The sequence below is a fragment of the Tamandua tetradactyla genome, chromosome 9, assembly GCF_023851605.1.
Source record: "Tamandua tetradactyla isolate mTamTet1 chromosome 9, mTamTet1.pri, whole genome shotgun sequence".
Classification (NCBI taxonomy): domain Eukaryota; kingdom Metazoa; phylum Chordata; class Mammalia; order Pilosa; family Myrmecophagidae; genus Tamandua; species Tamandua tetradactyla.
Genome location: NC_135335.1, coordinates 117,639,114 through 117,666,595, shown reverse-complemented (window position 1 = coordinate 117,666,595; position 27,482 = coordinate 117,639,114). Strand labels below are relative to the sequence as shown.

At 38.8% G+C, this 27,482-nt stretch overlaps 1 protein-coding gene and 1 long non-coding RNA gene across 4 annotated transcripts in view; one reads left to right on the top strand and one right to left on the bottom strand.

The window, feature by feature from the left end:
* The window catches only part of LOC143647412 (uncharacterized), a 93,890-nt gene extending 85,324 nt beyond the window's left edge, over positions 1 to 8,566 (top strand). Inside the window, exon 5 of the long non-coding RNA XR_013158041.1 lies at positions 8,463 to 8,566. This is a non-coding gene — a long non-coding RNA (uncharacterized LOC143647412). The remainder of the gene's footprint in view (positions 1 to 8,462) is intronic.
* Positions 1,783 to 27,318, bottom strand: MARVELD2 (MARVEL domain containing 2). Of its 3 annotated transcripts, XM_077117426.1 has the most exons (8): positions 26,825 to 27,035; positions 25,612 to 25,732; positions 22,388 to 23,536; positions 20,212 to 20,247; positions 7,765 to 7,913; positions 7,346 to 7,517; positions 4,100 to 4,150; positions 1,783 to 3,558 (listed from the first exon to the last, which is right to left on the bottom strand). In XM_077117426.1, exons 2-8 carry the CDS (start codon positions 25,633 to 25,635, stop codon positions 3,436 to 3,438), a joined length of 1,704 nt encoding a protein of 567 aa, XP_076973541.1. In that variant the 5' UTR covers positions 25,636 to 25,732; positions 26,825 to 27,035; the 3' UTR covers positions 1,783 to 3,435. The 3 variants fall into 3 exon arrangements, with proteins under 3 accessions (XP_076973541.1, XP_076973543.1, XP_076973542.1); XM_077117428.1 differs by lacking the exons at positions 25,612 to 25,732; positions 26,825 to 27,035 and adding an exon at positions 27,264 to 27,318; XM_077117427.1 differs by lacking the exon at positions 25,612 to 25,732.
* Positions 27,319 to 27,482: the final 164 nt, after the last annotated feature.

Here is a 27,482-nt window from a genome sequence, read left to right as displayed (position 1 = left end):
GGAGCCATTGATTGTACACCATGTATGGAGTACTTTTATGTCAAGAATATATGTTTATATGTTAAGCTTTTACAATAAAAAAAATTTTTAATGTTATGTCAATATTCTATCTTTACAATAGCTAACTCACTATTTAACTCAATGAAAAGTATATTTTGAATATCCAGCGAGCACTTTCCTGGTGTTTTACATAAAATTATTTCATTTAATTGTTACAATAACTTCACCAGGTAGGTATTATTATCCTTATTTCACAGACCAGGAGGCTAAGAATCAAGAGGGGTTAATTTGCTAAGGTCACCCAGTAAGCAAGGAAGTCTTTTCTGTGAAGAGCTCACAGCCCACCATCTTCTCCTGCTGGAATGAAGTATCCCAGGTCCCTCTGCCTATCCGCAGACAGCTTCTCTATTATAGGAGCGTTGTACAGTCACATGCTGGTGCAGCCTTCTGATACTTAGCATAGATATGTTCCAAACAGTACATATTGCTGCGGAGTGGAATTGATAGTGGTAAGACTTTGATTTTTCTATTTTATACTTTTTTCATTTTATACTATTTTTAAATTTTAAGCAAAAATTAAAAATACAGATTATATGGGAGTCAAAAATTATACACCGATCTTTCCTATGTTGTGCGTCGGTTGAACTTTGGTATATCTTAATGTCAGGCTTACTATACAAACCCTTTTAGAAGTGCACATGACAGGATGTTTACTTCATCACTGACCTGTCTTCTCATTCCTTCTCCTGTTGACAGTAACTTTAGGGTCTGTATGTGTTTCACTGACTTTTTTTTTTAATTCTTTAAAAAAATTTTTTTTATTAATTTTAAAATTAAAAAAAAAATATGACAAGAAAAACACATTCTTAACATATGATCATTCCATTCTACATATATAATCAGTAATTCACAATATCATCACATAGTTGCATATTCATCATCATGATCATTTCTTAGAACATTTGCATCAATTCAGAAAAAGAAATAAAAAGACAACAGAAAAAAATTTATACAAACCTTCCCCCTACCCCTCCCTTTCATTGATCACTAGCATTTCAATCTAAGTTTATTTTAACATTTGTTTCCCCTATTATTTACTTTTATTCCATATGTTTTACTCGTCTGTGGATAAGGTAGATAATAGGAACATCAGACACACGGTTTTCACAACCACACATTCACATTGTGGCAGCTGTATCATTACTCAATCATCATCAAGAAACATGGCTACTGGACCACAGCTCTACATTTTCAGGCAGTTTCCTCCAGCCTCTCCACTGCATCTTGACCAACAAGGTGATATCTATTTAATGCATAAGAATAACCTCCAGGATAGCCTCTCGACTGTTTGGAATCTCTCAGCCACTGTTTCACTGAGTTCTGTATCTTTGGTGCTAGAACAAGTTCTGCACAGTGGGAACACTTGACATATAATTGGCTATCTGAAGAATATCCATGTTCCCCTTTCCACATTTAGATATACTGACATACATTAATTACCTTTCAAATTAGATTACATATTAAAGTCAGGCAGAAGAAAGATATGGTACAGGGAAGCATCATTTCTTCTCAATTTCATGACTTAACAAAAGTGGCCCTGACTTTTGAGTTCTTGCAAATAAGGGGAAGGGGCATGTGAGGCACCTGAACATCAGGACCTACAGGTTTTCAGTGACTTTCTGGTTCATTTTCTGATAAATGAAAATATTTTCAAGAAGTAGCATACTCAGTGAACACAAGAATGCTAGAAAAACAAACAATAAAGGGCATACAATGCAAAACAACAGGTAATTGAAATTTTAATATGCTTATGAATTGACAAAATCTTCGTGGTTTTTTGACATAAAAACCTATAAAAAAATCAGTGTTACAACATTAGTTTTCAATGATTAATATTTACAATTGTAGTAAAATAAAGTTTCACAAAGTTAAATTCCCTTAATACATCATTTCAGTATTAATATAACTCTTTACAGATCTAAATGGTGGTATGTCGACTTTTTAAAAAAGGGAGCATTGTACTTAAGTGGAATGTTAACACAGGACCCCACTACACAAAAGAGAAAGTGGATCTGTCCTAGATGCCTCGCTCCTCCTGAGATGTCATCTCTTAAGACTTTCTGGGCTTTAAGTATAGTCTGGAAACCATGGAATTAAAATATTAACAAAAACACTAAATACGATTTCATCGACAAAGAAAAACTAGGAAGTTTATTCAGTAACCAACACTTTCTAATCTTCGGTTTTATCACTTTTAGAAAACTTTTTGAGTATGGATTGTCTAAACGGCAGTTATATTAAAACAGAAACTGTAATTCTGGATTTGGAAATTTACCTACAACAAAGATGCTGCTGAATAGGATCCAATAATTTTTAATGGTTTTTAGGCAGTCTATTGTTCGTACAAATAAAAATAAAACATTTCTTGTGAATATAGCCCTATAACCAAGCTAATTCTTGGAAAGATGCTTCCCAATAAATCAAAGGGATATTCCAAGCCAGTACAACATCATGGGGGCTTAGGATGGATGTTCAAAGGGGAGAGAAAAGGGCAGTATTCACACAGCCCCTCTCTTCCATGTGTAGTCAGGCTGGGCTGAAGGCACACAGCGCTATCAGCGATGCCGAGCAAAGACAGGGACCCCAGTGGGCACAGAACCCCCAGGAAGCATCTGCCTAAGTGTGGTACACGAGGTCGAGTTAACTGCACAAAGAAAGTCATGAAGCATATGGGCCTTTTTTGTGGCCGGCTGACTGAGCTTGCTCATCGAGGACCTTCTCTAGAGACTCACTCTATCTAGTTTATTTCACAAACATTTCCATAGACTTCACAAGCACTAATAAATGAGTGAAGCACTTGACCTTGAGTGCATATAATGTGCCAGGCTTTGTTCCAAGTGCTTTAGAAATATTAATTCATTTAATCCTCATAACAACCCCATAAGGCAGGTATTATCTTGGTTCCATTTTACAGATGAGGAAACAGCACAGAGAGATTAAGCAACTTGTCCAAGATCACAAAGCTCGTAAATAGCAATCTGGGATTCAAACCCCTTTCAGGGGAAGAGATGATACCTTTGGCTAGAAAGGGAAATTCGTCCTAGAAAAATCCTAGGAAAATGCCTGAATGAAAAGAGAAAAAGCAGCACCAGAATCGCCACTCCACTTACTCACCACTTTGCAAAGATGTGGTCTCTAAATCACTTCAAATGACGACATATTTAACAAGATAGGTAAGCATGAAATGGTACACAAATGGTAAACTCTGAATTTGTTTTGAAATGCTTGAGGGAAGTCATACTCTTTAATAATGTATACAGGTTAAACCAACTAGAAGCTGATTCAAGAAGCAACTGCTTCTCTATCAGAGACTAGCATAAAAAAGACAGTAAATAAATATTAAATTTGCCATTAAAAGGGGGTTTCAAATAAGGTTTAAGAATAACCTTGTATATCCCAATTCATTACTTTATCATATTCCTGAATTCTCTGTTTTATGTGAGAAAGTTTATTCTTTAAGTAATCACAGCGTTCTTTTTTTTCAAGAAATGTAGGATCCTGTAAAAGAAACATAGCCATTATTTCAGCCTCTGACTTCATCAACAAAAACAGACTTACTTGAATTTTAATACTTGCCTCATAAGAGTTAAGCTCTATACAAGTTTGAGATTTTAACTTTAATAGTTAGAGATATAGCAAAAAGCAAATGATAAATATAGACAAGATAGCAAGGGATCTTTTCAACCTCTATTGCTTTGTGAGATTAAGAGTGGCGTTAGAAAGATGTAGAATAACTTAATTCTTTTGAAGGAAATGTAGATGAAGTTATATATTGCTGTTCATTTCCCTAGGTTGTTAATTCTTGATATCAGAATAAAAGCTGGGCAGAAATGAGAAGAAAATGGGTACACCACCCATTTTCCTTAACAAATGGCACCTTAAGATATACATTAAAAAAAAAGTTCATTTCTTCATTTTCTGGTGCCTGCACACGCAAAAAAAAAAGGAAATACTTTAGCTAGAAGGATCTAAGTCTGTCCCTTATCATGAGTGTAGCTGGATAAGAATACACTTTGAAGAAGAAAATTGTTTTACTCACATTCTTTTTTTTCTTAAACTCTTCGTGGATTCTTGAAATTCTCTCATGTTCCTAAAAATAACATTATATAACTGAATTAAAGTATTAATATTTACTCAAATCATGTCTCAAAGCATACTGAAAATTAGTACAGAAAACAATTTTTACCCAAGATTATAATAAAAATATTCACACACAAAAATTCAGTTCACTAGACAAAGATCTGAGTGCTTTACTCTCTGTCAGGCACAGGGACCCAAACGGAACCAGGCTTGAGTCCCAGCGCCATCGCTTATCCTCCTCGAACCTCAGTTTCTTTATGGGTAAATGGGAAAAAGAACCCTAGTTATGTAACAGGGTGATGGAAATGTTTACTTAATGAAATGATCCCATAATAATCAGGATATTAGCCATCATGAAGTATCATTCTCATCCCCTTCGGAAAGTTCTTTTTTAAGTTATCAGGTGTTGAGATTACGAGGTTATGACTATTCAACTTTTGAAAACAGCTAAAAAGGTTCCTTCTCACTTTATTCTAAGTTTTAAATAAATATGAAGTTGTTAAGGGACTGAACAGTGTCTTCAAAGGGAATAGATTATAGAGCAATGGCATCATTTGTCCATGCAAACCTATAACTATCAATGCCAGGTACTGCAGACCTAATAAATGAAAATTGCAATCTAATAATCTATGGTTCTAAAAGCTTCCCCTAAGAACATTTTCTACCATTTATTCACTTTGTTTTCCCAATATATTTTTATTCTTCAATGTCTTTTACATACTAAGATCATGAGTATCATTTGTTCTTTTTTTTTTTAAATTTATGCTTTGATTGCTGGTGATTAAACTGTAATCTATAATCAGAGGTCCTGGACTGGGAATGAGCTGGCTGCCTGGAGTTAGAGGTTCTGTGCTTTAGATGCAGGTAGACATGAGAGCTGTCAAATCTATCCCAGAGTTCCTATAGAGGGAATATTTTGGGCAATGTTCCTGTGCTGGTTTGAAAGGAAGCATGCCCCCTAAGAAAAGCCATGTTTTAATATAAATCCCATTTCATAAAGGTAGAATAATCTCTATTCAATACTGTATGTTTGAAACTGTAATGAGATCATCTCCCTGATTGATGAGATTTAGTTAAGAATGGTTGCTAAACTGGATTAGGGGATGACATGTCTCCACCCGTTTGAGTGGGTCTTGATTAGTTTCTGAAGTCCTATAAAAGGAGAATGAGATTCAGAGAGATTCAGAGAGAGCAACACTACAAAGCAGAGAGTCCACCAGCCAGCGACCTTTGGAGATGAAGAAGGAAGATGCCTCCCAGGGAGCTTCATGAAACAGGAAGCCAGGAGACAAAGCTAGTAGATGACGCCGTGTTCGCCATGTGCCCTTCCAGCTGAGAGAGAAGCCCTGACTGTGTTCGCCATGTGCCTTCTCACTTGAGAGAGAAACCCTGAACTTCATCGGCCTTCTTGAACCAAGGTATCTTTCCCTAGATGCCTTTGATTGGACATTTCTTTAGACTTGTTTTAATCGGGACATTTTCTCGGCCTTAGAACTGTAAACTAGCAACTTACTAAATTCCCCTTTTTAAAAGCCATTCCGTTTCTGGTATATTGCATTCCAGCAGCTAGCAAACTAGAACAGTTCCCATTTTATGGGTTTACAAAAGTCATGCTATTGCTTTACTTTTCAAGGGCAGCTGACTAGGTTTGTAAGAGAACCTGTGTCTCCAAACAGGCCCACTAGGCTTTTTCTAACACATCACAAGCTCCCCTGGAGACATGCTGGGAAAATAAATGAAGCTTGCTAGCCAACCCCTGCTCAATGGCAAAGTTCAGTCTATGGTCTACGAGAAGTTAATGTTGGTTGGCAATCAATATTTCTACTACAGACAAGGACTGCAGGAGACCCCAATAGTACCTGGAGGCCATCCTTGTGGCTACTCACTTGCTGTGCCATGTTAAACATTAGAGAAGATGACCACTGCTGACCTGGGGCGGGAACACCACAGGAAGCTTTGGTCTCAGCTCCTACTTCATACGTAGGGCCTGCCCTCCCTCCATGCCCAACTGCAGACCCAACACCTGAGCCCGTGCCCACTCCCACAAGGCACATAAGCGAGACCACTGAGTCTGGGCTAGAAGACTGCAGGTTACAGTCAGGGTTTTGCAGGATCGTTTTTTCCAGTCAGCTTGCTCTTTCCAACCTTTACTGACCAGGTTCCTGGGTCTGCTTCTTCCTTCTTATACTCTCAAAGGACACCAAATTTGGTCACCCTCCTTGGACTTGCGGACTTTGCCTGTTTTCCAGATGGTGTTGACTCTTGATCTTCAGCATTTGCTAGAATTCTCCTGCTTCCTGGTTACTGACGTCTCCGAGCCAACACCATTGCATTGCTCTAGCGCTGGGAAAATGTCACTGCTGTATACACTTGGCTTAGACAGCACATAATTATAACTGACTTAAATGTACAGTTAAAATTCTGTGGGCAAAACAAAGATGCCCAACTAATATGAATTGTCAGGAGAAGAATATACATACAAAAGTGAATTCTTTTGACATTTAACTAAAAAATGCTTGATGGGCTTTTTTTTTTTTTTTATTAATTAACGGAAAAAAAGAGATTAACCCAACATTTAGGAATCATACCATTCGCTTGATGGGCTTTTAAAAAATTAAGTTACACAAATAATAGATTAGACTTATATATTCTTTTTAAAAAAACAACAGCAGTGCAGAAAAGCTTAGGCCCCCAGGACTACCACCTCTGCCCCTGGTTTTCTTCTCTGCTTCAATTCCAGTTATTGGTCTGACGGAGGTGCCCAGCAGCTTCTGTCTGAAGCTTCAGACCCCCTCTCCATTCTACCCACTTGCTCTCTGCTCTCTGGGTCTGTTCCTCATCTCTGCAGCGTGCACTGCCCCTGCTGGCTCACCCCCACACTGCCGACCGCTTTGTGAATAAACCCTCCTTGAGTTATCCTTGTGTGAATGTGCCGTCTGTCTCCCGGTGGGACCCCGAGTGACCCGGAAGATATCTTTGGTAAGTTAAATTAGAAAATAAAATGCTGTTTCACAACTGAAGGCAAAAGACATTAAATTATATACTTGGAATTGTCATCTTGCCTAGTCAACTTGAAGATATCAAGTGACTTTCCTAGACACAGGTGGCAGATGCAGAGGGTTAAGGATTTTCTACATTTAGGAAAAGTTAAATTTTTCCTTCCCCTTAATTTCACTGCTTCTCCTAGCCAGCTGCAGGCACTGACCTGTCGGTTTTCTGAACGATGTGGCAGTCTGCTCATCACTGCATCCAGCTCATCGAGCTTCCTCAACACAGCCTGGACTTCTGCAGAAAGCTCCTTGTACTCTGAAAACTGGTCCTGGAACACAGCTTTATACCGCTCTCGTTCATCATCTGTCTGAATCACAGGGTATTTTCTGGGAGGGGGAATAAACCAAAGTTACAACTTTTTCACTGAAAACAAGCTGAACGGGAAAACAGCTTAGTTTAATCCTTACCGACCATAGTTTGCCTTAAACCTACTGTCCTCACCAGCAAACAACTGTTCAATTATAAATCACTTCCAGCAGAAGATATTAATTTGGAGGCAAACAGGAAAATGAAGGACCCAAAGTGAAAAGTCTCAACGTCTGCCCTGGAGGAAGAAGTGAGATGTGTACTCACGCCACGTAATCGGGCATCACGATGGGCCTCGGGATGTGGCCCGGGGGGATGTGTCCACTCAACAGCTCAGGCTTCATTTTGGTTGCTCTCAATTCTTTGAAATTAACTTCTGGGTCTCTTTGTCTGTCACCATTGGCAGCCATTTCACACTACAGTTAAGGAGAAAAAGAGGATTTATTTATAAACAGACAAAAACAAACAAAAAACTCCACACACACAAATAAATTTGTTCTTATAAGAAAATGGGGGAGGATGGAAAAGTGGAAATAGCAGTTAGCATTGCACTTCAAAATTACATGTTTAAACAAAGTTGTTCTGAATCTTTGCTTAATAAGAGAGTCATATTTGAGATATGAAAGTGTATAAAAGGTAAAATACCCTCCCCACCTCCAACTATACAAAATGTGAAATTTTATTATTATAACAAAAAGGGTTTTAAGCACTTTACTTATTTACAATGTATACACCAACTAAGTTTAAAAGGGTAAGAGAAAATAAGAAATTCAGGGATAAAAATGGAACAAAGTTTATTTAAATGAAAGGAGAAAAAAATGATACATAGAACTTCAGATGTATTAATTGCAGGTAACCAATGGGTACGTTTTTATTATCTGAAAAGGGAAGCATGCAACTGTTCTTGAGAAAGAAAACCTTCCTATCTTCACTCATTCTTTTTTTCTTTTTTTTTGACCGGGCAGGCACCAAGAATCGAACCTGGGTCTCTGGCATGGCAGGTGAGAACTCTGCCCCTGAGCCACTGTGGCCGCCCTCTTCAGTCATTCTCAATACAGGCTATTGCTGGGATCACAGAGGAAAGCCCATGGCTCTTTGTTTTTTTTTTTTTTTTTTTTTATTAATTAAAAAAAGAATTAACAAAACAATTAGAAATCATTCCAATCTACATGTACAATCAGTAATTCTTAATAACATCACATAGTTGCATATTCATCATTTCTTAGTACATTTGCATCGATTTAGAAAAAGAAATAAAAAGACAACAGAATAAGAATTAAAACAATAATAGAAAGAAAAAAAACAAAAAAAACAAAAACAAAAAACCTATACCTCACATGCAGCTTCATTCAGTGTTTTAACATAATTGCATTACAATTGGGTAGTATTGTGCTGTCCATTTCTGAGTTTTTATATCCAGTCCCGTTGTACAGTCTGTATCCCTTCATCTCCAATTATCCCTTCTCTCTTTTTTTTTTTTTTTTTTAATTAACGGAAAAAAAGAAATTAACCCAACATTTAGAGATCATACCATTCTACACATGCAATCATTAATTCTTAACGTCATCACATAGATGCATGATCATTTCTTAGTACATTTGCATTGGTTTAGAAGAACTAGCAACATAACCGAAAAAGATATAGAATGTTAATATAGAGAAAAAAATAAAAGTAATAATAGTAAAATCAAAACAAAACAAAACAAAACAAAAACCTATAGCTCAGATGCAGCTTCATTCAGTGTTTTAACATGATTACTTTACAATTAGGTATTATTGTGCTGTCCATTTTTGAGTTTTTGTATCTAGTCCTGTTGCACAGTCTGTATCCCTTCAGCTTCAATTACCCATTGTCTTACCCTGTTTCTAACTCCTGCTGAACTCTGTTACCAATGACATATTTCAAGTTTATTCTCGAATGTCCGTTCACATCAGTGGGACCATACAGTATTTGTCCTTTAGTTTTTGGCTGGATTCACTCAGCATAGTATTCTCTAGGTCCATCCATGTTATTACATGGTTCATAAGTTTATCTTGTCTTAAAACTGCATAATATTCCATCGTATGTATATACCACAGTTTGTTTAGCCACTCTTCTGTTGATGGAGATTTTGGCTGTTTCCATCTCTTTGCAATTGTAAATAATGCTGCTATAAACATTGGTGTGCAAATGTCCGTTTGTGTCTTTGCCCTTAAGTCCTTTGAGTAGATACCTAGCAATGGTATTGCTGGGTCGTATGGCAGTTCTATATTCAGCTTTTTGAGGAACCGCCAAACTGCCTTCCACAGTGGTTGCACCCTTTGACATTCCCACCAACAGTGGATAAGTGTGCCTCTTTCTCCGCATCCTCTCCAGCACTTGTCATTTTCTGTTTTGTTGATAATGGCCATTCTGGTGGGTGTGAGATGATATCTCATTGTGGTTTTGATTTGCATTTCTCTAATGGCCAGGGACATTGAGCATCTCTTCATGTGCCTCTTGGCCATCCGTATTTCCTCTTCTGAGAGGTGTCTGTTCAAGTCTTTTTCCCATTTTGTAATTGGGTTGGCTGTCTTTTTGTTGTTGAGATGAACAATCTCTTTATAAATTCTGGATACTAGACCTTTATCTGATATATCATTTCCAAATATTGTCTCCCATTGTGAAGGCTGTCTTTCTACTTTCTTGATGAAGTTCTTTGATGCACAAAAGTGTTTAATTTTGAGGAGTTCCCATTTATTTATTTCCTTCTTCAGTGCTCTTGCTTTAGGTTTAAGGTCCATAAAACCGCCTCCAGTTGTAAGATCCATAAGATATCTCCCAACATTTTCCTCTAACTGTTTTATGGTCTTAGACCTAATGTTTAGATCTTTGATCCATTTTGAGTTAACTTTTGTATAGGGTGTGAGAGATGGGTCTTCTTTCATTCTTTTGCATATGGATATCCAGTTCTCTAGGCACCATTTATTGAAGAGACTGCTCTGTCCCAGGTGAGTTGGCTTGACTGCCTTATCAAAGATCAAATGTCCATAGATGAGAGGGTCTATATCTGAGCACTCTATTCGATTCCATTGGTCGATATATCTATCTTTATGCCAATACCATGCTGTTTTGACCACTGTGGCTTCGTAATATGCCTTAAAGTCAGGCAGCGCGAGACCTCCAGCTTCGTTTTTTTTCCTCAAGATGTTTTTAGCAATTCGGGGCACCCTGCCCTTCCAGATAAATTTGCTTATTGGTTTTTCTATTTCTGAAAAATAAGTTGTTGGGATTTTGATTGGTATTGCATTGAATCTGTAAATCAATTTAGGTAGGATTGACATCTTAACTATATTTAGTCTTCCAATCCATGAACACGGTATGCCCTTCCATCTATTTAGGTCTTCTGTGATTTCTTTTAGCAGTTTTTTGTAGTTTTCTTTATATAGGTTTTTTGTCTCTTTAGTTAAATTTATTCCTAGGTATTTTATTCTTTTAGTTGCAATTGTAAATGGGATTCGTTTCTTGATTTCCCCCTCAGCTTGTTCATTACTAGTGTATAGAAATGCTACAGATTTTTGAATGTTGATCTTGTAACCTGCTACTTTGCTGTACTCATTTATTAGCTCTAGTAGTTTTGTTGTGGATTTTTCCGGGTTTTCGACGTATAGTATCATATCGTCTGCAAACAGTGATAGTTTTACTTCTTCCTTTCCAATTTTGATGCCTTGTATTTCTTTTTCTTGTCTAATTGCTCTGGCTAGAACCTCCAACACAATGTTGAATAATAGTGGTGATAGTGGACATCCTTGTCTTGTTCCTGATCTTAGGGGGAAAGTTTTCAATTTTTCCCCATTGAGGATGATATTAGCTGTGGGTTTTTCATATATTCCCTCTATCATTTTAAGGAAGTTCCCTTGTATTCCTATCTTTTGAAGTGTTTTCAACAGGAAAGGATGTTGAATCTTGTCGAATGCCTTCTCTGCATCAATTGAGATGATCATGTGATTTTTCTGCTTTGATTTGTTGATATGGTGTATTACATTAATTGATTTTCTTATGTTGAACCATCCTTGCATACCTGGGATGAATCCTACTTGGTCATGATGTATAATTCTTTTAATGTGCTGTTGGATACGATTTGCTAGAATTTTATTGAGGATTTTTGCATCTGTATTCATTAGAGAGATTGGTCTGTAGTTTTCTTTTTTTGTAATATCTTTGCCTGGTTTTGGTATGAGGGTGATGTTGGCTTCATAGAATGAATTAGGTAGTTTTCCCTCCACTTCGGTTTTTTTGAAGAGTTTGAAGAGAATTGGTACTAATTCTTCTGGAACGTTTGGTAGAATTCACATGTGAAGCCATCTGGTCCTGGACTTTTCTTTTTAGGAAGCTTTTGAATGACTAATTCAATTTCTTTACTTGTGATTGGTTTGTTGAGGTCATCTATGTCTTCTTGAGTCAAAGTTGGTTGTTCATGTCTTTCCAGGAACCCGTCCATTTCCTCTAAATTGTTGTATTTATTAGCATAAAGTTGTTCATAGTATCCTGTTATTACCTCCTTTATTTCTGTGAGGTCAGTAGTTATGTCCATGGCTCTTTGTTTTGATAACAGTTTTATTGAGAAATAACTGACATACCACACCACAATCAATTTTAGAATATTTTCATTGACCCAAGTAGAAACTCCTACCCATTAGCAGTCACTTTCCCTTTTACCCCAACCCCTCCTCTCCAGTCCCATAGATTTGTTTAGACTGGACATTTCACAAAAGTGGAATCATACAATAACTTGTGGTCCTTGGTGATTGGCTTCTTTCACTTAGCATAATGTTTCAATGATTCATCCATGTTATGGCTTATCGGTACTTCATTTCTTTTTTTTCACTGAAACAGTTGCAAGTTTGCAGAAAAATCATGCAGAAAGTAATGAGTTTCCATGACTCCTCTCATACATGCAGTTTTCCCTATTATTAATACTTTGCATTAGTATGATGCCTTTGTTTCAACTGATATAATAATATCATTACAATTATACTATTAGCTATAGGCCATAGTTTATGTTAGGGTTCATTCTTTATCCTGTATAGTTCTATGGGCTTCAGTGGCTGTATTTAACTTGCCAAAGTAACCTGTGATTCCCCGAAAAGGACTATGAGAATCTTAGATGTAGGAAGTGGTGGTTTAAGCCACCCTGAGTCCTAAAACACAGAGCTCCTAGAGGCCTTCTTAGTAAAAAAAAATGATGCGCTCAAAAAAGCAGAAAAGAACATAAGATAAAATGGTCTAGGGAGGAAGTCTGGGAGAGCAGGCCTTAAGAGCTAAAAAGCTAATAGAAAACAGGAGATAACCCAGGGAAATCAACTCCAGGCGGGCAGCTTTGCGGATGGGAAAAGACTATTCAGGGGCTCCATTGGGCAGTGCCCAGAACACAAACCAAGATGGTGAGGCTGGTGGGCCTCGAAGAGGAGTTTCCATTTTACACATAAAGAAGTAAGGTTCAGAGAGGCTAAGTAAATTTCGTAAGTTTACACGGCTATGAAGTAGAAAAGCCACAGCTTAAAACAGAACTACTTGGCTCACTGTTATTTTGAGTAATATGAGGAAACCTGTACTTTATACATAATTCTTTCGTATCCTCAAGTTCACTGAAGCACTAGTACCACACTGGAAATGAGTTTGTGATGGCCAGGGTCCTGGTGCCATCCTGCTAAGGAAAGTAATAATGTGCTTGCATATTGTGAACAATGATTCCTTTTAGGGCAGTATCCTCTCCTCTACTGACCCCTTGATTCATCAATAAATGCTTGCTTTTATTTTTTTAATTCGCTTTACTAAATTGAGAATGGCTTCATAAGGGCCCTCTAATTCATTGAAAACAATATACAAAACAGGATTTTAAACCTTGCTCTTTATCTTGCCAAGGCAGCCTTTTAAAGCCTGTTTCCTGATTTCATTAGCTTTGAGGTTCAGTTTAACATTAGCTCATTCCAAAAAAAAACCACTGGCCAAATAGCACACTCTGGGGATTAGATATTCAGTCTGGTAACCAGCCCTCGGGGAAGGTTATAGAAAGGAGAAGCTCTACACCACAGCCAGGGTGGGAGGGAAACCAGATCATGAAGATGGAGAAAGCACACCCAGCCGCTGGGTGCACAAACAGCAAACCTGCCTACGGGAAACAGAACTCCGAGGAAACAAATTAACATGACTATTTCAGAGGACACACTTTGAGGTTAACATCTATTCTGCTGTATTCTCAGCTATTTAGGATGTCATTTCTTCATTCTAATGAATCCCTATAGAGTTAATCTTGATAATGAATCATGGCATTAAATATTAGGGGAAACTTTCTGGTCTGAAAAAATGGATCTCTATTTCATGCTGCCTCTCCTTAGCATTTAAATATTTAACCATCCAGCTCTCGTGGGGACTGACGAAAGAAGCTGCGGTGGTGTCTGCATATCCTCTGGCTCTTGGCAGAAGCACCAGGCATCGATCTCAAATTTCCTAGTCAAAGTATCAAATTCTGCCCAGGTGGTCACATTGAAGGAGAAGAGTCTATAATTAATTTTTTTTTCTAGGTAAAGTATTTTCAATCAGAAACTATTCATTCTCTTACTTGCCCATTCCTCATTTCAAGATTTACCTTTTGATATCAAAAGGGTTTTTTTTTTACTTTATTAGAGAAGCTGTGGGTTTGCAGAACAATCATGCATAAAATGCAGAATTTAAAATACAGTATTTTAATAAATCAGAAAATTTCTATACCAACTATTTCACCTGCTTTTTTTTTTTATTTTATGATCTTAACATTTTCTTCCTCTCTTTTTTGATGAACTTCAGTGATCATCAATTTGGAAAACTCTATTGGGAAGAAATCCTTAAACTGGACATGAAGCAAAGAATTAAAATCTCTTTAAGGCTTTTACGGGAAGGATGCACTGGGCTCCAGCCTCTGCTCTCAAACAGGACTCCTGATGATAAACCTATCAAAGGAGGCCAGGGAAAGCGCCCAAAGCTCCAAATTTAACATAAGCTTCCTTTGCTTCTAGCAAAGACTAGGCTTGTCAGCAAATATTAGAAAAGTCTTATTGTAAGACACACAAAAAAGTAATTAAGCAACACGATAACTAATATTTTTCAATATAATTATTAAACTTTTCAACTGAAAAATGAGTTGAATAAGTATCTTGTCAAGTTAGGAACAGGGAGAGCCAGCTATCCATTTCAGTGTGCTACTGCCCAGTTTCTGACTCTCTCTCTCCAAGTGTATAATGTAACGATGTGAGGCCCCAGGCCCCAAACCCGTTCCATCACCTTTGAGGCCCTTCAGATTTTGGCTTAGAAAAGCCTGGAAAATAAATCTTAGGTATTTATTATGATTTTTTGCTGTTTCTATTTGATTTTACTTTTATGTCTCTATATTTCTTCTTTTTAAAAATAAATTTATTAGCTTTTTAAAAATTGTATTCTTTAAAATGCAAAATAAGAAGAGATAGTCTAATCCCAAATAAAGGACAGGAAACTCAGTTCCAGAAAGGGTAGATGTGATGGTTTACGTGTCACCTTGGTTAGGGTATAGTGTCCAGTTGTTTGGTGAAGCAAGCACTAGCCAGATGTTCACTGTGAGGGTATTTCCTGGATTTAAATCATCAGGCAGTTGATTGCATCAGTCGCTGATTACATCTATAATCTACAAAAAAGATTGCCTTCAATAAAGAGAGAAATCGCTTCCAATCAATTGAACGTCTTAAAGGGAAAACGATGATACAGAGTTCCTATCTCTATTTCAGCCAGTCACCCTCTCCTGGAGAATTCACAGAAACCTTCATCTGAGTTCCCAAGTTGCAGCGTGCCCTGTGGTATCCAGACTTGCTACTCTCCATAATGGCATGAACCAATTCCTATAACAAATCTTACAATATTTATATGTATATACATGCATATATGTCCTGACAATTCTATTTCCCTGGAGAACCCTAATATAGTAATTTCCCCAAGATCATAAAAGCAGGTAAAAAAAAAAAAAGCAAGCAAGTAGCTGATCTAGTACTGGGATTCAGCTGTGTCCAATTCTAAAAATTCCTTCTCTCTTCACTACACTGCACTATCTCTTCTGTGGTAGTTCGTCAATTCTTCCCTGTAAAGGACTAGGAAGGAAGGAGGTGAAAATCATACCGAATGAAAAGCAGGAGGTCCCAACCTTCTAAAGGTTTCTTGTTGGTAAACCCAATAAAGACTCCTCAACTAAGTATGAAATTTCCTTTTACCAAGGTCTGCCTCTAACGTACACTTAAACATGTGGATCCAAAGTGATCCATCTCCCAGAAAGAGAGGCCTATGGAAGGATGCTCTTTGTGTTCAGCTCTCCTATCTTGAAAGAGTAGGGGAGGTTAACTGGAGTAATATGATTTCCAAAGGAGTCCTAGAAACAGGGGTTCCAACAACTGCTAAAGTTATTCCTATTTCAAGACCTCTCAGGATATGGGACCCTGCAGTACAGCTGGGACATGCTACACACCAGCCTCCCAGGAATGCCTGAAAGAGGTGCCCTAAGAGCTCTGGCAGACCCTCCTAATCCTGTCCCACCTGTGGAGCTTACTTCAGCCACATTCTCACCAAACAATGACACTGACCACCCTATCATTTGGGGCAATTTCTTTCAACCCAGCCTGACCTTTCAGGTTGACTCTCCTCTATGCTCAATTCCATTGTTAACTTCTGTACCATCAGAGGGATTGACCAGGAAGTTCATAAAGTCCACCCCAGCCAAGGATGGCCACCATTGCCACATCGCAGCTCAGTGACAGCCCTGTCACGCCTGGTGCTGAACAATACACAAGTGTGAAAGTGCACACTTTTAACCCCCCAAGGCAACTGATTCTTCTCTTCTGCCCCCCAGGGCGTCTTAAAACTGTTAAGACTCTGATTGGCAAACCCTGATGTAATACCTGTTGACATCATCTGATAACAAGAGTGTCCTTAGAAAATGAACTTCCTTAGGTCTAAGTTTTTAGGCTCTTTCCTATTATAAAGTCTTTCTAATCCCTATCCACCTTCTAAACCCAAGTCCTTTTAAACTTAATATTTTCCATGTAGTGAGCATTATTGCAGGATTCTCACTGGGCTGTGCTCTAGCAATGGTGACGGTTCTTGTCCAGGTAGGATTAATGGGCTTCCCAGACAGTCCCTCTGAGGTGGTGAGATTTACCAATGCACTGCGGTAATGCAGACAAACTTGAATCAGAGTGTTGCCAATGACTTTGCCAAAGCCACCATCATAATGATTCCGAAATGTACCCTCTCCATTTACTTAAACTCACTATGTCTCTGTATTGAGAGGCAGCCCGTAGGATAAATCTAGAGAAACTGCACTCAGCGCTCAAACAAAGGGTCAGTGTAATTGATAATTTAATTACCAGCCTTATATTGATTATCTTAATGCTTAAAATGGGTATTTTATTAATATAATTTTTTTTAATTTAAGAAAAATTTGATAGGCAATATATACCCATGGCATATAATTCAAAAGGTTCAAAGGGGCATATAATGAAAAGTAAGCCTTCCTCTTCCTCTCTCTTCCCAGTTAACTGGTTGCCCTCCTAAAGGGCAACTGCTACTTACCAATTTCAGTGTATCTGATGTGTATATTTGAGACAGCTTAAAAGTGAGTATCTTAAAAAAAAAAGCATCTTGCAAATGTTAAAAAAATGATCATGGTGATGAATACACAACTATGTGGTGATATTGTGAGCCACTGACTGTATACCATGTATGGAATGTTTGCATATCAAGAATGTTTGATGTTTGTTTGTTATGTACAATAAAAACATTTATTTTTTAAAGTATCTTCCTTATTTAACTTACTCCAATTGCTACCACCATTATCACTTAGTCAGAACAAGCCTAACTGAAATGTGCACCCAAGGGGTAATAAACATTGAATAAAGTAATTGCTATATAACCAACTAAAATTCAAGGTCATGGGAATCAGGAAGTTAAAACAAAGTAAGATCTAAACACACACCACATACACACACAAAGTAGAATCACTCTAATTCTATGGATAGTGTTTAAAGTCTATGGAATTTGTAGCTCTAGGTCCACACTGCTTCCCGAGAGAGGAGTTCTAACTAAATGTCCCTAATCTGTCACCCAGCTGGGACTGGCTTCACTTTTCCCACGCCCACAGTCAGGTCTAGCCAGGTATCTCTGCATTTCTAAAGTTTATGCATAGCCAAAAAAATCCCAGCAAAGTCACCTAGTCATCTCAATTGCAATTCAGATGACTCCACATATATGTCAGAAACAACTGAAAGCAAATGACCCACTAAAAAATGTGGCTAATTCGTGGTGTACCAAGCCCCAACAACAGTATTCCTGAAACCCTGAAAGAATACCCCGGGCTCTACCTGAGACTCTATAAAAGTTTCTCTCACTAAATTTATTTTTCAGAAACGTAAAACCGCCAGATTGTTCCTATGAGAGCTCTGAAACCGAGAGGACCGTCTCTTCAAGAAAACCAAGCAGTTGCACCCCTCTACCCCGTAACGTCAGCACCCCTTTTCAACATGAGGAAGTCAGAATGGTCATTGCTAAATATCCCTAAAGGCTGGGAGAAGAATCAAATGAGACGGAGGAGTTATACCAGAGAGGACAGGATTTAACAGATGACGGTGGCCACTGAATCATTATATTGGTATTTCCTGTTAGTCTCCAGTGTTAGAACAGCTAGAAGAAAATACCTGAAATTCCACAACTGCAGCCCATACCATACTTTGAAATTTGCTGTATAGCTACTTGTTAAACGCTACTTCGAAATTTATCACTTTTCTACATATATATTTCACAGTAGAAATGTTTTTTAAAAAAACGTGGCTAATAACAGAGCCTAAAGGAATGCTTTGGATGATAATGCTGATTTTGAGACATTACCATCCATGAACTGCTTTCTTAGCAGATATCAGAAAAACACAATTCTCTAAGCGAGTTATTTAGCCTAATTTTACAGTCCTTGATGATGTTTTTCTCTCTCATATATACTGCACACACATAAATATACATATATGGATATATCCAACACAAAGCACATCGCACTGCTAATCTTTTGTCTATGCATTTTTCTTGTCTACTTCCTTTGCAACCCCCTGAAAAAGAGATGATGCTCCCTTCAGTATACACTTTGCATCACTGGTCCATAGCCTAGCTGGTAACGCTTGCTGAATCAATGAATAAACGATGGCACTGAGGTATTAAACATGATCCCTTGGACAGACCACTTCATAAATAACTTATTTCAGTGTGAATAAAAGATTTTCAAATATTGACATATAGAATAAAGTCAAAAGTAATTTTACAAGAGATATTTACAAATGTATGTTTCAGAAAAGGGCTCATACAAATAAACAACCCAGAGGAAAACTGGACAGGACACGAACACTGAGTAGGGAAGGGGATACAAACATAACCTATAGGAAGACGCTCAGTCTCATTCCTGATAAAGAGAAATTCAAATTGAAACTACATGAAATGTCAATTCTCCCTTATCAGATTAACAAACAACAAAAAATTTCGTAACATTATACTGGTCAGGAAGCTTATACAACCATATTGTGCTGTTGGGAAATTGGTAAAACCTCTACTGGACAATCTGGCAATTAAAATTAAAAACGCACATTTCCTTTGATCAAGAAATTCATTTCTCAGAATCCATCCTTCAGATGTACTTGTACATGTATGGAATTAAGTATGTAAAGAATGGACTTGTATGTACAAGGCCATCTCCTGCAGCACTGGTTTTAATAGCGAAAGATTGGAAACAACTTAAATGTTCACTTATGGCTAAATAAATTATGGTACAGTCATAGAATGCAATACTACACAACTATAAATAAAAATGTAGATGCTTTTTATGTACTGATAAGAAACATTTTGGAATGCATGTTAAGTGACTAAAACAAGGGACATAGCAGTAAAGTATTGCTGTCATTTGGTATAAAAGGAGAGGAGAGAATATACATAACACATTTCTGAAAGGAAACATGAGACACTGATAACCTGGTCACTTTCAGACAAAGGAATGGGAAGCTGGGGTTACAGGAGTGAGAAGACTTTGTATTAGAGACCCTTTAGAACTCTGTACTATGTGAATACAAACCCTTTTCAGAGAAACAAACCCGAAGGCTAGAGTCTCAATTTCTCATTAGAAAAACAATGTCTAGTATCTTAAAAGAGAACATTTCAATAGAGGGTAAAATTATGATCATTAATAAAATATTAATTACAACAGCATTTCATTCAATCCTCTCAGAAAATGAGTGAGGTAGAACTTATTATTATTACAATTTCACAGATGGAGAAATGAAGGCAAGGCGAGGTTAAATAATTCGCCTACGGTCACACAGCTAAGTAATCATGGAAAGCAAAGTGAGAAAGATAGGAATGAATGGCAAAGAATTTTAAAGAGAACTAAAGGAAATTTGGTAGAACTGCTTTCATTTTTAAAAAGTTACATTTTAAACATATAATGAGAACTATGTTCACGGGCATCTCTCAAAATGAAAAGGAGCTATAAATAGCATTGTTTGAATTGGTCCATTTTATTACTATAAAAAACTCAAAACTCCTATTATGAATTCAGTGGAGTAGGCACACTTTCACAGACAGATGATTCTACCATTAGATTAGTAGATAAGAAAACGAGGTTAACAAATCTTGAGATAAAGTGTAATGTGAAGGGAACTTTATTCTTACCATTTTCCTTTTTGACGGCAAGGATGACTCATTTATCTGGAACAAAAAAGAGTTAAAATGATTTTTCAAAGGCATGTGAGGCTATTTACAAACATGTTCATCCATTTGGTATGGGAGCCCAACTCCATTCTACGGAGGCTGATTCTCTAACCGGCAGGCGGTTTGAGAGCTCAGAGTCCCTCCACTGCCTCGGCCGTATCCCTGGCAGGTGGGGACCTGAGGCTCAGAGCAGAACCGGGACAGGGGGCAAGGACAGAGGCTGGATGCTACTATGAGAGTTGCTTTGAACTTTCCAGAGATTTTAGTTTTTCCTGGCTTCCTTTACCTTGCAAGACTGAACAGTTTGGGGACGGTTACACTCTGAAATTAACAGAAAAAAACTGCAGTCATTACACCTTCTGACTTTTAGGAAGTTTTAGCCACACACAAAAAAGGCACATCTCCACATCACAGGTAACGCTCTCATCAACCGTTATGAAAGGAATGTGTTTATAGGAATGAGTTTTTGTGGAGAAGGGAACAAGCAGATTAAAGCATAATGGTGATAATTATAGACATACTCACAGAATTTTGAAAATGAAATTAAGAGCTTTGTTGTTACTAAGCTTGCATAAAATTAAAGAATTTTGTTAGTATCACTGTCAGGATTTCACACTGATTACAATTTAAATTTGTTTAACTTGAATACAGAGATGTAAATTTAAGAAATACGCTTAAGGTGCTGAGATAAATTTTTAGAAATAATTTGAAATACATAGATTTCTGGTAAGATAAATACATTTTGTGACATTAGGGTGTGGATCTCATTGAAACATTTTGAGGTTCTTTATATAACACATAAGGTACTTGTTATGAAACTGCTCAAGGGTTTTTGCTGTTGTTATACATCAGACACTTGCAAAAGATTAAAAATTACATATATATGCCAGAGTGTATTATTGGAGTGAATAATGATAGGATTTAATTCTCATTTATAAGTTTGCCCAAAATACATCAGATGCAAGATCTTATATAATCTATGAAAGTGGGAAAGAAAAAAAAATTATGATATAATTGACTTAAAATAAAGAAAATATTTAACACAAAGCTTAAGGTTTCAGTGACATAGAAAATTCTACTATACAAGCCTCCTTAGAAGAAAAAAGCAAAACATCAATTTATTTCAGGGTATACTGAAGCTCATAAACCATACTGTAATGTTTTTAATACTTTTCTATTAAAGTAATTTTAAATACGACTTTTGCATAATCTTATTTTCCAGATATTAATTCTAATTCTCCTTATTATTATATTTGATTCTCCCCCTACCCTGGCCCATTCCCCTCCAGAAACAAAAGAAAGCATGAAACAGCAAAGCTCTTTGGAAAGTTTTCAGAGTATGTTCATTACAACTCAGCCACACAATACTTGAAAAAAATCAAAGATCGTTCGCCATATTCTTTTTAATTAAAAAAATTTTTTAAAGATCACAACAAACAAACATAAACATTCTTACCATATGATCATTCCACTCTACATATACAATCAATAATTCACAATATCATCACATAGTTGTATAGAATGTTAACTTTTCCTTTTTTTTTTGCATGGGTAGGCACCAGGAATCGAACCCAAGTCTCTGGCATGGCAGGTGAGAACTCTGCCTGCTGAGCCACTGTGGCCACAATTTGCCATATTCTTGCTTGGTTTTATTTAACTCACCGGAAGAAGAGGGACTCACCATAAAAGATTTAAATGAGTACTTTCCACCTGTAACTGCCAAATTATGTTGTTTTTGTTTTTTAAATTAATTCTTACCATACTTAAGAATCAAGATTTTTCTCTGACTTACTTTATCAATGAGGCAGCTATTTTTACTGAATATGTTATTCCTCTTTGCAGAAATTTAGTAGCTGCGCTTTCATCTTAAGCATCAGACAGAAATAATGGTGCAATCAACAAACTATATATTACACATCCAAGGTCTACTTGCAATGTTATACAAGAGTGAAATGCCAGAGAGGGTTACCCCAGTCAAAGCAGGTCTGGAATTCTGAGTTAGGAATTTTGAACTTCATATTAAAAAGAAAAACTTCTATAAAAGCTTTCTGTTGAGAGGACCATATACATATTTAATAAGAGAGTAAATAATATAGAAGAAAAAAAAAGAAAACAAAAAGATTGTGAAACCACTTACCTCTTGCTGCTCTATATATTCCCTGTGTCTCCGAGCTGCCTCATGCCTCCACAGCTTTAGGCAAACCAAAGCACTAATGAGATAAATAATCATGGTGACAAACAGGAAGATTATCGCCGCTATCTGTCCTCCTTCCACCCGGCAGAACACCGCGTTCACTGGCGTATTAAATAATGGATAGTAGCAGAGTCCACCTCGGTTGGTGTCATTCACATAGATTATGGCTGCAGCCATATACAAAATAAACAAGGCAACGTTAATTCCAAATTCAGTGAGAGGCCACCAATTAGAGTCTAAAAGAATGGTCCGGTAATACATGGACATGCCGAGAACCAGAATAATAACAGTGGTGATCCACGCTAACCCAGCAGCCACGAGTACAAAAGCGGTCTTGGGGCCGCTGTAGTAATAGCCCCCGTACATACTGCCCAGGCCACCAACACCTCCGACACCATAGGGCTGCGAATATCCAAACAAGTTATACCACTCGCTGTCTTTATGGATGTAAGCTGTGACACAAGCGAAGACGCCTGCCCCCAGAAGCAGCTCCGCCACACCCAGAATTCTCAGCAGGCCTGCCCACGATTTCATGTAGGAATACCTCAGGTGGTACTCCTCCACCTTCTCGCTGTACGTTCGTGCAGTTTGTGTGTGCCGGCCTAGAGATCCATAGGGATCATGGGGAAGCATCACTTCAGACTCCTTCTGGTAATCAAAGGCTCCTTCTGACCCTCTGCGATGATCTTTCCAGGAGTTGGGGGCACAGTGGTGGTTTGGTCTTGCTGGAGAGGCTGGAGGTGAACACTCTACTCCATCGGAAATGTATCTGATGTCCGACGGCCCCTTATCCCATTCGGGCTCCTTTTTCTTCCCTCTGAAAAAATTCTTCCAGGATTCGGGGACAAAACGCCTTATGGGTTTGAGATCTGGTGCTATGGCCGGCTCTTCTGTGTCACTTGAGTAGAAGTCTGGGCCGAAGGGTGGCTGTAATGGGAGAGGTGGCGGTGGCAAAGGGTCAGCGCTCAGGGCCAGCTCGCTGTCCCGAAGAGTCTGGAGGGTTCCTGCAGTACCACTTCCATCAGGCAGATCCACGGGGCCCTCATCATAGTGCCTGTGCCCAGTCCTGGACGACATCTGGGATTTCCACACCTGTGGGAGAGGTGAGAGTGAGCTTTTATGCTTAGTATTTAACCTTTCAGTGATATTGATCTTATTCACTTAGCTGCAAATGATCATATTCAGGGGAATAGCACGATCAGGTCTAATCATAATGACACATAAAATGATATTATAAAGAGGTATATTTTATTTACTTATTTATTTTTATTTATTAAACATACCAATATATGAACACAAACATTCTTATCATATGATCATTCCATTCTCTATATATAATCAGTAATTCACAACATCATCATATAGTTGTATATTCATCATCATGACCATTTCTTAGAACATTTATATCAATTGAAAAAAAGAAATAAAAAGAAAACAGAAAAAAATTCATACATACCATACCCCTTACCCCTCCCTTTCATTGATCACTAGCACTACAATCTACTAAATTTATTTTAACATTTGTTCCGCCTATTATTTATTTTTATTCCATATGTTTTACTCATCTGTCGATAAGGCAGATTAAAGGAGCATCAGACACAAGGTTTTCACAATCACACAGTCACACTGTGAAAGTTATATCATTATATAATCATCTTCAAGAAACATGGCTATTGGAGCACAGCTGTACATTTTCAGGTAGTTCCCTCCAGCCTCTCCATTACACCTTAACTAAAAGGGGGTTATCTATATAATGCATATGAATAACCTCCAGGATAACCTCTCGACTCTGTTTGGAATCTCTCAGCCATTGACACTTATTTTGTATCATTTCACTCTTCTCCCTTTTGGTCAAAGAGGTTTTCTCAATCCCTTGATGCTGAATCCCAACTCATTCTAGGATTTCTGTCCCACGTAAATAGATATATTTTAAACCTATGTAACAATGTTTATTTTGAATTTTATAAGTTGCGACATTTATAAATCAATTTATGAGCCCCCAAAACAACAAAATGTAAAAAACAAAAGTGACAAGAAAACTTTAACAATCTAGGATACTAACACTCCCAAGGAGAATCCTTTCCTCAAACATCTAAATCAAAACACTGAAGCATCTGAGCATACCAAAATTTGATGGGTCAGCAAATACTCTTCATTTTCATTAACTCAAGTCTGCTTTGGAATGGCTAAGGGAGAAGCAGTTTGTCAAAACACATAAAGAGGAATTTTCCTTCCCCAAATGTGGGAAGTTAATTTATAGGAGTTGCTTCCTCTGCTCTAAAATATTAACACTTAGAGATTTAAAAACATTGAATTGGGGTGGACCACAGTGGCTCAGCAGGCAGGAATGCTTGCCTGCGATGCCAGAGGACCCGGGTTCGATTCCCAGTGCCTGCCCATGTAAAAAAAAAACAAAAACAAAAACAAAAAAACATCGAATTGTCTGAGAATAAAATCACTGAAGGAGAGGGTTCCCTGAAAGTGCAGTCCAGAGAAACAGCAGAGTAATTATCATAGCATTGCACCTGATACTATGAAGGTCTCAAAATTAAAACAGATAATCTCATCTTTGTGATGTTGAACAACTTAGCTATTCTTAAGGCTTTGTTTTATTTTACTTTATAAAATAGAGACTTATTATTCAACAAATATTTGCTGAGCATTGATAAAAGAAGCCTGAAATCCCTGTCTTCGTGGTGTTTAAATCCCAGTGTGGGGAGACAGATAAGGCAAGGTAAAATACAACATAGAGTATTCTAAGGAACAAAGTTGAGAAAGGGGATGGAGTGCATTGCAGGCATGGTGTTGCAATTTTAAATGAAGTGGCCAGGGAAGTCCCCATAGAAAAGATGACATGACTAAAGAATTGAAGGAAGTAACGGAGGAAACCAGGCACTTATCACGTGGAAGATGGGACAGCTAGTGCAAAAGCCCTGAGGCCGGAATGCCTGACATGTTTGACAAATATTAAGGCATGAAGAGCTGTGTGGCAGCAGCAGAGAGAGTGAGCAGTAAAAAGCTGTAGAAGTTGAAGCCATTTGAATTGTATAGAGCCTTGAAAACTACTGTAAAAGTCCTTTTGCTTTTACCGAAAGTGAAATGAGAAGCTACTGGAGGGTTCTGAGTAGAGGAGTAACATGATTTGACTTATGTTTTAACAGGATTACCTGGATGCTGTGTTGAGAGCACATTCCAGACGGCAAAGACTAAAGGGAGACTGCCCAGGTTAGTAAAATAATCCACTGAACCATGGTGGTAGCAGTGGAGATGGTCAGAAGAGGTCAAATTCTAGATATAGAGAGTTAAAAAATGTTTATTACAGAAAGTTTCAAACGTAATAAAGTGGAGAATATATTATTATGAATCCTTGTGCACCCATCAGCCAGCTTCTGTGATTATCATTTCATGGTCAATCTTGTTTCATCCATTTCCCTCCCCTTCCACCCTAACCCCTCCACTAATAGATCACTTTTAGGCAAATTCCAAATATGATCATATCATCTGCAACATTTCATTTCTCCAGCCCTCCAGCTTAGTCCTGGGAAGAAGTGGGTTGGATATACATAGCTTGAAACACCTGTTACAAATCCAAGTGGAGGTGTAGAGTTGTCTGCATAGAGAAGTTAGACCTGGGACAGGATAAGGTATAGTTGTAAACTGAGAAGTGATCTGAAAAGAAAGGGTGGGGTCCTCTAACGGGGACCAACCTTAGATAATTAACTGTGACAGACTCAGCACGGTCCCTTCTGCTTGGAGCTTTATAAAGGAGAGCAATTATTTTTGTCTTTTTAGAGTCTGTTGTCTAAAAAGTTTAATTTCTAGATATGAAGACTGCAGAGTAGCGGTAGTACTAAAATAGTTTCCCCCCCTCTTCTTTAGAGAAGTTGTATGTTCTAACATAGTTTTTGAGATACACATTCTTAAGAAATGCAGAGGCAAAACACAACAAATAACTTCAGCAAGCTGATTATGATACCTCGCCATAGCTATTATAAATATGCACCTTAGTTACTTCATTGTTTAAGTCACTGATAAATAGTGTGGCTCACTGTAATGGATTCAAAGTGGCTTCCTGGGATTAGATCACCTTATCAATGTTTAAATAGAAAGCAAAAAAAAAAAAAAAAAATTGAAGGACCGTGGAATAGCAAATTCAGTGACTTTTAGAGGGGCCTGGTCAGCGGCCTTGGCTTACATCTCAGGCATACTCGGAATCTTTCTGGACGCCACTAAGCGTCCGCTCCGTCCGGCACACTAAGGAAGAGGGGGTCTGTGTTTTGCTCCAGCCCTGAATTGCGCCTCCCCTAGCCGGACAGCACGGCCCCAGCAGAGGGCCGCGGAAATCCTGACTGGTCACCTTTATACCGACACAATCCCTACCGTGGCTGGCTGTCAAGTTTCGCTGGACTCCCGAAACGGTGAGGTTTCCGGGATTTCTGAGCCTCCGGGGAGGGGATGCGCGACGGGGTTATCCTCCGTGGGTTTAAGTCAAGCCACCGGACCCGAGCCCCTCGGCGGGGTCCTCCCGAAGTCCGCCCGTCCGGCCGCCGCACAAGTGCGCTCCGCGCCCGGGCCGCCCGCAGGTGAAGGCTCCGCCCGCAGGTGAGGGCTCCGGCCGCGTTTCCGACTGGGGAGCCTCCCGCCGACTCTCTTCTCTCCGGACTTCGCCCCCGCGGCCGGAGCCCAGGCGGCCCAGACCTCCGCGGGTCGCGACCACCGGGCCGCAGTCTCGGGCTACGCGCGGCCACAGGGGCGCGGACCAGGCTGGCGGCCCTTCCCGACCCCGGGACCCTGCTCCCCGGGGCCCCTCCGTCCTTACCGCGCCCGCGGCCCGAAGCGGTCCGGGTCCCCGCTGGCTGCGGCGGTGCGGGCGGCGCTGCGCGCGCGGGCCGCGCGGGACCTTCCCAGGGCGCCGAGCCCCGCCCCGGCCCCCCGCACACCTGGGGCGCCGGCCGGTCACGTGGGCCCCGCGGCCTCCGCGGCCCCGCCCCGGCGGAAACCCGACCAGTCCCGGGGCGGCGCCGAGGCCTCCGCGGCC